The 13,555-nt window shown below is 44.4% G+C and overlaps 1 protein-coding gene across 1 annotated transcript in view; it reads right to left on the bottom strand.

The window, feature by feature from the left end:
• Positions 1-13,237, bottom strand: part of KDM7A (lysine demethylase 7A) — a 48,661-nt gene extending 35,424 nt beyond the window's left edge. Inside the window, 1 exon segment of the mRNA XM_033162346.1 lies at positions 13,062-13,237. Coding sequence (XP_033018237.1) covers positions 13,062-13,222 — 161 coding nt within the window. The 5' untranslated portion in view covers positions 13,223-13,237.
• Between the last annotated feature and the right edge of the window lie 318 nt (positions 13,238-13,555).

The raw sequence follows: 13,555 nt of genomic DNA, 5'->3' as shown, positions 1-13,555 counted from the left end.
ACCTTGATGGCAGAAAGTGAGGAGGAACTAAAGAACCTTTTAATGAGGGTGAAAGAGAAGAGCACAAAATATAGTCTGAAGCTCAACATCAAAAAAAAAAACTAAGATCATGGCCATGGGTCCCATCACCTCCTGGCAAATAGAAGGGGAAGAAATGGAGGCAGTGAGAGATTTTACTTTCTCGGGATCCATGATCACTGCAGATGGTGACAGCAGTCACGAAATTAGAAGACGCCTGCTTCTTGGGAGAAAAGCAATGACAAACCTATACAGCATCTTAAAAAGCAGAGACATCACCTTGCCGACAAACGTCCGTATAGTTAAAGCTATGGTTTTCCCAATAGTGATGTATGGAAGTGAGAGCTGGACCATAAAGAAGGCTGATCGCCGAAGAATTGATGCTTTTGAATTATGGTGCTGGAGGAGACTCTTGAGAGTCCCATGGACTGCAAAAAGATCAAACCTATCCATTCTGAAGGAAATCAGCCCTCAGTGCTCACTGGAAGGACAGATCCTGAAGCTGAGGCTCCAAGACTTTGGCCACCCCATGAGAAGAGAAGACTCCCTAGAAAAGACCCTGATGTTGGAAAAGATGGAGGGCACAAGGAGAAGGGGACGACAGAGGATGAGATGGTTGGACAGTGTTCTCGAAGCTACCAACATGAGTTTGACCAAACTGCGGGAGGCAGTGGAAGACAGGAGTGCCTGGTGTGCTCTGGTCCATGGAGTCACAAAGAGTTGGACATTACTAAACGACTAAACAACAACAATGCTGACTAATCTCATGAACATAGCCCAAGTATATCACAAGGTCAAGTCCTTTATACTTAAGATTTATTTAAAAAGTTAAAATTGGGAGGGAGACAAAGTAGGACAGCATTTTCCTCAATTTTTCAACAGAGGCTCACATTTTAAAATATGAACGGATTTAACCTACATAACAATTGGTAATTATTCATACTAGTTTTCTATATTAAAAACTATTTTCAAAATTTTGATGTGAAAAGATAATCTAAATGCTGGTCAACAATATATACACATCATAAGATTGTAAGACATGTTTTATATGTAATGCATTTCATTACTGCTGCATAAATTAGAGGACTCTATGAAGCATATTAAGTAACAATAAGGGCAATAATATAAGTAGTCAGAAAATATTAGAAATTATAAATGAAGACACTTTAACATAATCAGTGATACCAGCCAACTCTGTGAAGTCTAAATAGTGTGTTGTAATTTCCTAGCTTGCAGTCTCTGCAAATTAGAAGGAACCACACAGGACACCATTAATATGATTTCCATTACATCTATGTTTTCTTTGTAGATCAAATATAAAATATGTTAAACTGATTATTGCAGGGGGGGTGCTGGTTTCTGGATTCTAGTGGTTTCTACATTTAGTCTAAAACAGAGCTAGTTCTCAACGGAAGCCTGTAGGCCATGGCAATAAAGCAATAACTGTAAAATAACTGATAAGCCTCGAACTCAAGAGCAAGTCCTAATACTGCAAATTCCAGCAATGTCTGTCTCTTAAAGAGACTTTGTGCCACAAAATTGGGTTCACAGTAAATTCTGTAGATAAGGGAGGAGATTCAGAAAAGCCTTTTCAGTCCCCCTACTGGCCCCACTGCTGTACAATAATAATAACAATAATAATTTATTACTTATATACTGCCCATCTGACAGCTCTGCAGTGCTTTCCTATCCAGTAGTTTCTGGCACCACCCACTTCTGAAGGTAACTTACAGCCCCAGAAAAAGAGAAAACAAGGTATGTCCAATTAACAATGAGACTTGGGGATCCTAGACCCTGGCACCTCCAGCCAATTCCTAGCAATTTATGCAGAGCGTAAAGCCAGTGCTCCAGTCCTCAGCTCCTCCCTGAGAATAGAGCAGATTCCTAACTTTACCAACTCTTTGGTCTTAGATCTCCAATAGTACCATGAAACCCAAAGTGATCTAGGCATATGATGATTCCTGAATCCTGAGAATGGAAAACCCACAAAGACTCCACTAGTTCAACTGTGAAACTTCTTTAAGATCCAATAAAAATAATCAAAGCAAAAGTAGCCCAATGATCCCAAATTCTGATTACTTCTATTCTACTTACTAATGCTGTCCATCTAGTTACAAGTTGGCAGAGCTCGTGGCCAACTTCTCTGAGCAGTGCATAGGAAGATCTGGCCTGCCCCCCCCCCCAATAGTGGGAGGGACAAAGCTGCAATGACAGCCCAGTTTTTAAAAGCTCTCTCCCCAATCCTTGGAGGGAGTGAGTGACCTGTAGCTCAGGTATGTCTCATTTTCCAGGTAGACATCTTGGGGCTTTAAATACCTGGCAGGAGATACCTGAGATACATGACGTTTGGGCTTATTATAGGAAATGGTGGGAGCAAGAGATCAATGTCCTTTGTCACATCTACATTTCCTATGACCGCCATCAACACGCATACATGGGCAGTTTATCTGCAACTACAACACACTTTACTAATTAAACCATAGTTTTCACTACTGTTATTTATTTTCATTCCATTAATTAATCATTTCCTTTAAAATCTTAAACCGATCTAACAATTAAAACCATTTCATATAAAAATGCTTAACTACATTTTCCATAGTTTTGCATTCAGCATATTAAAGTTTCTGAAGAAGTTGAGTATACATGTGGGTCTGCTTAACTTGATAATTAGAAACAATTTCCACGCTAGTCACACATATAAGATTTTATCTAAACTGCACAATACGCTGCCAGATTTAGACAACAGATTTCTGCCAGGCTATGTTGACCACAAATGCTCAAAAAAGGATTCTAACACTTCCATATCATGATCCAATATTAATTCAAGAAAAATAATTCAATAAAAGAATGACTGCCACAAGACCATGTAAATAAAAAATGTGCCATATGTGAATATAGAAGGGAAGGGTTGGAAAATGCCACAGAGTCATACCATGCCACCAAGGATTCAATCCTGCTGACATTTCATTGTAATGTAATTACATCATGCAACACCAATGGCAGTCACCTGTACAATGTAACACTAACAACCTCAAGAATCAGCCTGGAAAGTACTAAACTGTCAAAAAAGTGATGTAGCTCCTCATTTTGCAGGCTACACTAAGGAATTTTATTTTGCAGCAGTAGTTGTGCTTATTTTTGTCCCCTAGAGGAGAAATGTAATGCATAACAAAGAGAATATATATCTCCTACATACAGCGAATGTGAGCCAAGGATGCTGCACTGGGCCATGACCATGCATTTGGAGATCTGAATCTCTTGCCTCTACATTCTGGTTTCATCAAAATGTAATACCAAATCACAGTTTGGCACTAAACCAGGGGTCGGCAACCTAAGGACTATGGGCCACAAGCGGCCCACGGGGGTTGTTTAACCGGCCCACAAGCCGCCCCTGAACAGAGCCACCCACTCGGTAAGTCCCCGCACGCTGCACTAAACCGGCACAGCGTGGCGCAGGGACTCGCTTCCACGTTGCCAGAAATCGCAGGCATGCACGTGATCCAGCCCACAGAGGGATCCCCGCTGGAGTGAATTGGCCCAGGCGAGGTAAACCTTTCCGACCCCTGCGCTAAACAAATCATCATAGAATGAGCCACAGACTTCCACGCTCCCTTCCTTCCATGCATACTGCATTTTTCTCCCCAACTTCCTGCTCCAAAGCATGGTTTGTTGATTTGAATGGAAGGGGAACCTATGTTTTGCCACAAACCATGGAGGCCATGAGGGAATGACAATGCAGAAGGAAGAGAAAACCAGAGGCTTCTTCAATTAGTGCCAAAATCATGGTATGCAGGTGTATGGCTAGGTATTTAAAAGACAGATTGTAAAACTATGAATTTTAACCGAACTATCTCCTTTTTGGACAATATGAACTTGAGCAGAACTAGCTAATTCACTTTTGAAACAAGGACTGTACAGTATTAAACAAATCAGTGCTACACAGGGATTTATTTATACCAATGATATATTTCTGTAACACTCTCCACAAAGCACTTTTACAAGATATTATCATGCTGAACATTTAGGCTATAATTTTTTCTTTTGCATTAGTACTATCAAGTATTTTCTGCAATCAAAAACCAAAGCTGAATTTCTCAAACATAATACTCCATAAGCATATATTAAACAACACATTAAATACCGTTAAAACAATGGGAAGGTTGGAAATTAGAGTGCCTTATCGTTTAAAATAATCCTGCTTTGCTGCCACAGAAACACTGCTCACATATGTTTTAATAACATAGCAAGTTTCTATAGTATATACATAGCTCCCCCTACCAATTCAACTATCCACAGTTGTAATTACAGTCATACCCTGGGTTGCGAACACCCCGTGTTACAGATGTTCGGGTTGCACACTCCGCAAACCCAGAAGTGAAACCCGGAGCGCGGACGCTTCTGCGCATGTCCACGCAGTCTGTGGATGCGCAGAAGCGTTCTGCACAGTTCGCGCATGCGCAGAAGCAAAAAAATCACACGGTCTCACGCATGCGCAAAAGCACCGCCCAGGTTGTGCACAGTTCAGGGTGCGAACAACACCCCGGAACAAATTACATGCGCAACCTGGGGTATGACTGTAATGTAACAGCCACTTCATGTTGCTTAACCTACACAAGGCAAGTATTTTCACCCACTTGGCAAGATACGGAACTGAAACTCACATCAGTTAAAGGCAAATGTGAAATGCAAATATGCAAGTACTGTACAGATCTATGATCCAAGACAACAAGACCGTAACTTATTTCCAGGTAATCTTTTAAAATACTATGCATTACTTGCTCTCCTGCACTTGCACATTTAAACTGAAACTGCACTGGTACCCTTTACTCTGGATTCAGTCCTATTTATTTACAGAACATAAGTAAACTTGGTTTTAATATGCCAGAACGTTTTTATTTAAAAAAAACAACAGAGTATTTGCTACCTTCTCTTGACATTTAAAAATTGTTTCCAGTGCTGATGTGGATGTACTGGACAACAATCAACAACGTGACAATCAACACAATGCTAATGTACATAATTAGAAATAGAAGTGTCATTACACCTCTATCTCTGTGAATCTGGCCTAGGATATTCACACTGTTCAAAATAGCTTCTAAGGCCGCAATACTAAGCACACTTACTTGGAAGTAAACACCTTCATACTTAGTGAAACTTACTTCAGAGTAATATGGCAATAATGTAGTTGCAAAACTGATAAGGCTTCATCCTTATCCGACATAACACTTTGCTAATGAAACTGCATTTAATTATTTTATTCCTTGGAAACTTTTTACATAAAACTGTCACAAAGTGACATGATTGCCTTGTAAATAGGCCTACAAGAATTACTAGCCTACTTTTTTCTACTAGTTCAGTGTTTTTCAACCACTGTTCCGCGGCACACTAGTGTGCCGCGAGATGTTGCCTGGTGTGCCGTGGGAAAAACGTCCCGGCCGTTGTTGTTGCCTTCCTTCAGCCAATCAGGGTCAGCCCGCGTTTGTACACAGAGCCGAAAACAGACACCCGCCTTGCCCCAGCAGCGCCGAGGCTACACTGCACTGCACGGCCCTGGACGCGGCAGCCGCGCCGGCCGCCTCAAAAGCACCTCCCTCCCTCCTTCGCCCTCCCGCCGGCCAATCATCAGCGCCCTCCGGCCTGCCGGAGTTCCCCGCCTCCTCAGCCGTCGGCGTGGCCCTGAAGGGGTCCTGCGCGCCATGCGCGCCTTGTCGCAAGTGGGGTTCCGAGGCCAATGTAGGCGCGCGCATCTTAGAAGCGGGAGGGGGGGTGGAAAGAGCGGGCCGCAAGCCGCCGCCACGGTTCGTCAGCCCGTCTCCGACTACAGCTCCCGGGGTGCACCGTGGCCAGACCTGCTCTGCCCCCTCCGCGGACAAAACACCGTCGCTTGGAAGAGCGGGGGGGGGGGGACTTCAAGTCCCAACAAGCAGCACGGCCAAGCGCGCGACCCGTGAATCGGCGTATTCTGGAAAAGCGGGCTGAAAACATTCCACCTTCCTTCCGCCACCTGTTCCCGCATAGCCTGCTGGGATTTGTAGTTCTGTGGGGGGGGGAAGAGATATTGTGCTGCTTCAGGAACAGGTGCGAGAAAAGACTTGCTGCGTTTCCAAGGCTTGCTTAATGCGGTGGTGTTTAATCAAGGGAAGCAGATCCGGCTTTAAAGTTCGCGCGGCTGGCGGCTGTGCCTTAAGTTCCCTTGTCCGCTGGGGAATGCCAGGAAAAGTGTCGCGTCTCCATGTTTTCCTGCCTACCAATCAACTGCCGCCCCCGCAAAAAAAAAAAAACCAACCAAACAAGCCAATCCTCGTGATATTTACTTAAAAGTTTACTTAAAAGTTTCCCGACTGCAATTCTAAATGCACTTACCTTGGCGCGAGTTCCATTGTAGGCAAGTACAGGATGGCACTGTGATGCTTGGTTTTTTGTTTTTGTTTTAAACTACCTAGGTTCGTTTTAAGCCCACCCCTTTAAAAAATAAATAAACCAAGAAGCTAGAAAACAAATGGATTTGTTTAATAGTGGTGCCCGCTCATCGGTTTCACGAAAACTGAAAAGTCCCTTTGCAGCCTGAGTTTCATTTGGATGAGAGAGCAGAGTACTGTACTGAAGATGTCTGGTGCTTTTGTAGTATTTTCTGTATTGGAGCCTAATAATAATAATAATAATAATAATAAATTCTATATTATTATTATTATTATTATTATTATGATGTATACGCCGCCCATCTGCCTGGGTTTTCCCAGCCACTCTGGGCGGTTCCCAACAAAATATTAAAAACATGCTAAAATGTCAAACATTAAAAACTTCCTTAAATAGGGCTGCCTTCAGATGTCTTCTAAAAGTCAGATACCGGTAGTTGTTTATTTCCTTGACATCTGATGGGAGAGCGTTCCACAGGGTGGAAGCCACTGCCGAGAAGGCCCTCTGCCTATATCATGTCAGGATGTCTCAGGAGCTTCTCCACTCATGTCTTTGTCACAAAAAGTCACTCAGGTACAAGACTAGAGTCCCTTAGACCTTACTTGGGGCTGGACTATATTTTGAAAAAAATATGAACAAATTCCTATGCCCCACAAATAACCCAGAGATGCATTTTAAATAAAAGGACAGGTTCCAATTCTGTAAAAACACGCTGATTCCTGGACCATCCGCGGGCAGCATTTAGAAGGTGATTGGGCCACATCCGGCCCCCGGGTCTTAGTTTGGGGACCCCTGCTCTTAAGTCCAAGATTATAAAATACTTTCTTTGTGTTTCTATTCAAGAGAATTACTTTATATATAGTCAATATAGGCACAAAGTTAATTTTTTTAACATTTTCTAATGGTGGTGTGCCTCGTGATTTTTTTCATGAAACAAGTGTGCCTTTGCCCAAAAAAGGTTGAAAAACACTGTACTAGTTTGCTAAGAGGCTAGTAGCCTGTATTTCCACATTCATTACAGGGGAGTGGAACCCTATTTTCCATGATAGCATAGAACAGAGGACTACTAACAGTGACTAGTTTTAAAAAATGCTTTTTACCAGGCAGACCAGCAGAGAAGGAATCGCTATTGGCCTGCTGCACAACTGGAAGATATGAACCCAGGAGAGACAGAAAAACTGCTCAGTGTCCTCAGTATTTTTCTACCACCACATGTGCAGTTAGATATACATGGAGCAGCAGTTGACTGTACACGTATGCAGATGTGAATGCGTATACATGGACACATGTTCCCAAAGAGCTGGCATGCAAAATTAGGTCCAAATAGCAAGACTGTATAAATTAGCCTCACAGCTACCAATCTACAAACAAGCCCTGCCGACCAGAGTCAGCCGGAGCCTTTTCATTAATCAAGTGACTGCCTGTCATTTTTACCAGTGCTGCCTCTTAGCCAGTACAGGGTAGGGAATAACCAATGTGACCACACTAAAGAATAAAAGAAACATCTTTCTCTTTTCTTGCCAGTAACTAAACCAGTAACTGCTACATGATTTTATCAGTGATCTGACACAAATGGAAAATTTCAAAATTATTTAAAGGGAAAAACCTAAAACTGTCATAGTATTGAGAAGACAGTGACTAGACCATTAGAGAGAGAGAAAACCTGCTGTTTGTCTTATAGTGGCACAAATGGGTAAACCCAAGGCTAATGGCATAGTATTTGGTTTCTGCAAGTTATACCCACTGCACAAGCACTAAGTATTTAGGATAGGTCAAACCAATACCTATGCTACAGTGGTTGGGAATCTCTGGCCTGTGGGCCAATACTGGCCCTTCAGAGGGTCCAGTCTGGCCTATATAGTACTTTGTCCAAAAACATGCCCACCGACCAATCAGCTTATATCACTCTGATGGGCTGATGATGTCAGTTGTTGGCCAATGGGAAGGTTGGGGTTTAATTCTGCACTGACCTGTATGCCTGTTCCGAGCAGCCAAACTAAGCAAAATTGGCTCATGTGGTGGTTAAATCCTGCTCAGTTTAGCCACATATTCCACTTCCCTTGCTGGCCAAAGCAGCAGGATTTAACCCCTGCTCATCCTCATTAAATCCTGGTCAGATCCCTACAAGAGCAAAGTACTTGCTTACTACTGGCAAGCCAAGTGATCCCCACACCTTATATTTGTGCAGCTGGTTCTTCCTGCTTAAGTGCAGAACCTTTTATTTGTCCCTACTGAAATTCATTTTGTAAGTTTGGGCTCAGTTCTCCAATCTGTTATGGTAATCTTGATCCTAATTCTGTCTTCTGCAGCATTAGCTGCATCCCCTCAATTCCTTCATCCAAGTCGTTTATATAGATGTTGAACAACAAAGGGCCCATGACAGAACCCTGTGGAACCACACTTGTCATTTTTCTCCAGGATGATGAGGAACCACCAGTGAGCACTTTTTGTGTTTGGTCACTCAAGCAGTTACCTGATCCAGCCAAATTTTACCAGCTTCTCTGCAAGAATACTGTCAGACTTTGTCAGAAACCTTACTGAAATCAAGATAGACTACAACCACAGCATTCCCTTTAGCATGCTGCTATGGTATCCACTTGAGCCACAGGTTCTAGCCATTATAAGCGCAGCAAATGCAAGAAGGTAATTTGGCTTAAATGAGACACCTGGTATATAGAATGGTGCATATTTAAGTTATTGTTATTCACCACTGTCACATTTTAAACAAGTCTAATTTTCTTCTGACTTGTAAAAAAAGTATTGTATGGGGCATCCCAGATGCAAAAGTATTATAGCCAAGTTATATAAAAGGTACTGTCCTTAACCTGGCATTAAAAGAGATAATTAACATGTTAAAGTTTAAAAACAGATTTAGACTCAGGAACTGGAGATGACTATAGTTAACTCTTTAAAGAACTTCAAGTAACTAACTATAGGACCAGTCACTCAGTAGCAATTCATCTGGTTTGTGCAACCAGCTAAAATTCTATAGGGCAGGGATGCCCAACAGGTTGATTGTGATCTACTGGCATATCCCCAGGAGGTTTTTGGCTCCCTTTCCTTAGTGGTGGTAAAATTCAGCCCCCTCGGCCCACCCTCCATTGTTGCACAATCTCCAGAACAGATGAAGTTTTCGCAGTGATGTGTTTCCTTAGTGATCTTTTGGTGAGCGACTTTCTCCCTTTCTCCCTAAAATAGCTCAACAACTTTGCCCTGAACCCCAAAAAAGGGATGTTCCTGCACCCCAAGTCAATAACTTTGACCTAAAAATAGGTACTTTCCTCCCTAAAAGAAGCTCAACAGCTTCAACCTGAACCCCCCCAAAAAGGGGTAGATCACTGCCAGTTTTTTATTCTGTGAGTAATTGCAGTCTCTTAGGAGTTGGCCGTCCCTGTTATAGGGCATGGCTACAAGCAGAAATCATGCCTCAGAGTTTAAAAGAAATCATATGAAAGCGCCAAACCTTATGTAAATTCCATACATGCAAAGTGGTATTCTAAAGAATACAGTACATATGGATTTCAAGAAGAATTTAAAATTCCACTCACCGGAAGCTCCTAAGAAAGGCTAAGGATTATAAGATGCCTTCTGATCTCTACTAGATGTATTGCATTATAAAAGACAGAATACAAAGGGGGCAAGCAAGTGGACAACTCATACAAAAGATTCAAAACAGTTCAGGATCTTGTAAGAACCACTAGAGCCAATGCTTTAAAAACATATTCACTGATCCAACAACATGAGCAAACAAGCTGAGGTGTCCAGCTCTCTGAAGTACAAAACATTAGAACACTAAAATCCAAAGCAAACTGAAATACTCCAGCTCCTTTCAAATTAGAAAAAAGTATAAGAAAATAGCAACTAAGCATATAATTCAACTACACATAGGACAGGTCTTGAGGCCAGAAACAGGACACAATGCTAACACTCTTGTAAATAAGCCCCAACTGGACTTACTTCTGAGTAAACTTTAAAGTATTGCACTGGAAAAGTGACAATTCAGGGTGCTATTTTAAAAATTAAGATAAATTATCAGGAAAGGGATCAAACAGCCAGCAATATTGTATCTATGACAGTCTAAATTTAGCAAAATTGTGATGTCTTGTTTATTATCTTCCTTGTGGGATACTGCCGGGTGCTTTTTGAAGGGAGCAATAGCAAATCTGTTTATAGTTCAGTTGCCAAGTAATTTGGATATCAGGAGCCAAGCCATGTGCAGAAGCAAAATTATTTGACAGCACAATACCTACTCAGAAGTAAGTTCAATGGGACTTACCTAGATAAACATTAAAGTAGAGACTAGATCTTTGTTTTCCCTCTTTTCCACAAGAAAGCATTTTCTTAGGAATAACTTATAAATTCAGAATGCTACCATATAATACACTTCTACATCCACCTTATCAAACCCATTTTTTCCTAATGCATTAGTTTGCTAATGCCCAACCCATTCCCCTGCCTTTTTGCCACTTTAAGCTCACCTAACTTTTAAAAGGGACGCGGGTGGCGCTGTGAGTTAATCCACAGAGCCTAGGGCTTGCCGATCAGAAGGTTGGCGGTTCAAATCCCCGCGATGGGGTGAGCTCCCGTTGCTCAGTCCCAGCTCCTGCCCACCTAGCAGTTCGAAAGCACATCAAAGTGCAAGTAGATAAATAGGTACCGCTCCGGCGGGGAAGGTAAACAGCATTTCCGTGCGCTGCTCTGGTTCACCAGACGCGGCTTTGTCATGCTGGCCACATGACCCGGAAGCTGTACGCCGGCTCTCTCGGCCAGTAACGCGAGATGAGGGCCGCAACCCCAAAGTCAGACATGACTGGACCTAATAGTCAGGGGTCCCTTTACTTTTACCTAACTTTTAAAAGCATGGATCAATATTTTGTAACAGATTTCAAAGTTGTTGTTTTTTTAAAAAAGTCACAACTTCAAATATCAGTTCAAATTCTCCTACTGTTTAATAGGACTTCTACAGATTATTCCAGCAATGTTCTCTGTAACAGCACCAAAAGACTGATTACATAATTATTTCACTACTGTAGGCTTAGGAATTTGGAAATAATTCAGAAAAAAATAAATGCTTTGTTCACCATACTGACAGAAATTTAGCAACAATAGAAGCTTATTTCCTTTTTTGGTTTTGCGGTTTTCTGAATTAAAACACTGATGCTTACATTTGCAGCAATGCACCAGGATATTGTCAGGCTCCTCCGTAAAACACTTAAATCTATAATAGCCCCACTGTCGCGAAACACACGGAATCTATTCAGAGACGAATACAGAACCACATGTGCACCTGCAATGGCAGGCAGGTGCACTTTGTAGATGGCGAACAAGCCTAGTTTCTAATGTGAACAATGTATCCGCAATCACCACCGCGCGTGCGGCTCGACCCTCGAGGCAGTTACAGACCTTCTCTCTGTATTATCTGTCTCCTTTAAAAACAGAGATTTAAAAAACAAACAAACCCGAGAGGGAGTATATGTCTCTCTGATCCGGGCACGCTCTAAAGCATGAACCATGTCCCTTTAAATTAGCTTCCCTTCGGAAGCCAGCAGAGGGAGATGAGGCTGTCTCGCCAGCTCCATCGTGACTCTGTTTTTGTTAAATGGGGGGTATTTAAATGTCCTGTTGTCAATCAAAGCGCACTTCCCTTCCGCAGCCGCGGCAGCAGCCGGGGAAGCTCGGACAAATATTCTCCCAGATCGATGCCCCTTGCTCCGAACTTCAGCCGCCATCCAGCCTCCGGCCAGCTGGGAGATCAAAGGGCGGCCGAAAGAGAGCCATTCGCGCCGCCGCGGCAGCCCCGAAACTTGCTCCTTTGTTTAAATGCCCATGGATACCCACCCAGCCACCCCACCTCCTCCCTTCGCAGCCGAGGGGAGGCTGCAGCTAGTGCCGCTGCGCCGGTGTGGCCTCCTCCTCGAAGCTCGCACTTTCCAAACATAATTGACCCAACCTCCCTGGGCAAAGGGGAAAGGAAAAAAACAAGGAAGGGGGGGGGGACACAACCCGGACACTCACGCGAGCGCAACGTCAGAAAAGCGTCCGCGAGACGCACGCAACTCTCTCGCCGGGGGAAGCACGAGCCCAGGAAGCGGACGGGACGGCGAGATGAACACGCATAAAAACGCACACGCACACACAGAGAAAAAGGCATCTCAGCCGCGACGCGCTTCGAACAATGCGAGTAATAATAAAAAGCAACTCAACTTTCCGGGAACCTCTCGTCCCGCCAAACTCCTCAGAAGAGCCCCTCAACCTCGGCCGGGGAGTCCCTTATATAACACTGTTTGGAGAAGGGGGTGGGGAGAGGAGGGAACCGAGGAGCGCCGGCGGCTGCTCAACGCCGCTTCCTGGTATGCCGAAAAGCCCCATTCACACATCTCTCCCACAGACACGCATCGCGGCGCGCACACACCGCCTCTCTCTCCCCGCCTCATTGTCCTTCTGTTTGTTTCGCCCCCCGGCCGCCCCCTTCCCTCACGGCCTTCAGGGTCTTCCCCCCCCTGAATAATGGACCCCCCCTCTCTCTCACACACTTCACTGTTTTGTTGTTGTTTTCCCGTGAGGAGACCCGTGAGGAGACCCGGGCCCCCTCCTCCTCCTCCTCCCTGCACCCTCGCGTGTTTTACCTGCCATGGAACCAGTCCTTGCATATGTCGCACTCGATCATGAAGCGGCTCACATCGTAAGGCTCCCGGCACACGCAGTACACGGGGGTCGCCGCCGTTGTTGTTGTTGTTGCTGCTGCCGTTGTTGCCGTAGCCGCCGCCGCCGCCGCCACCCCGGCCATCTTTAAAGAACTCGCTCGCTCGCTCACTCACTCTCTCGCCCGGCTGGCTGGCTGGCTGACTTGACTGACTGAGCCGCCCTGCTCTCCTCCTCCTCCTCCTCCCTCGCGAAACCTTCGCCTCCTCCCCCCACCCCGCCAGCCCCAACCAACAGCCGCCGCCGCCGCCAGCCCAGCCAGCCAGCAGCCAGCCAGTCAGTCGGCAGCACCAATAACAACAGCGCGCGTGCTAGGCTCCCGTATCTAGAGGGAGAGAGCGCGAGCGCGCGCGTTAGGCTCCCACATTGGGCGCGCGGCCGATACCCCTCCCTCCCTAGAGAGCGGACAAACGGCAAG

This window comes from Lacerta agilis, chromosome 10 (assembly GCF_009819535.1).
Source record: "Lacerta agilis isolate rLacAgi1 chromosome 10, rLacAgi1.pri, whole genome shotgun sequence".
Lineage (NCBI taxonomy): Eukaryota > Metazoa > Chordata > Lepidosauria > Squamata > Lacertidae > Lacerta > Lacerta agilis.
Note: the sequence above shows the minus strand (reverse complement) of the source record. Positions and strands in the feature narration are given on the sequence as shown.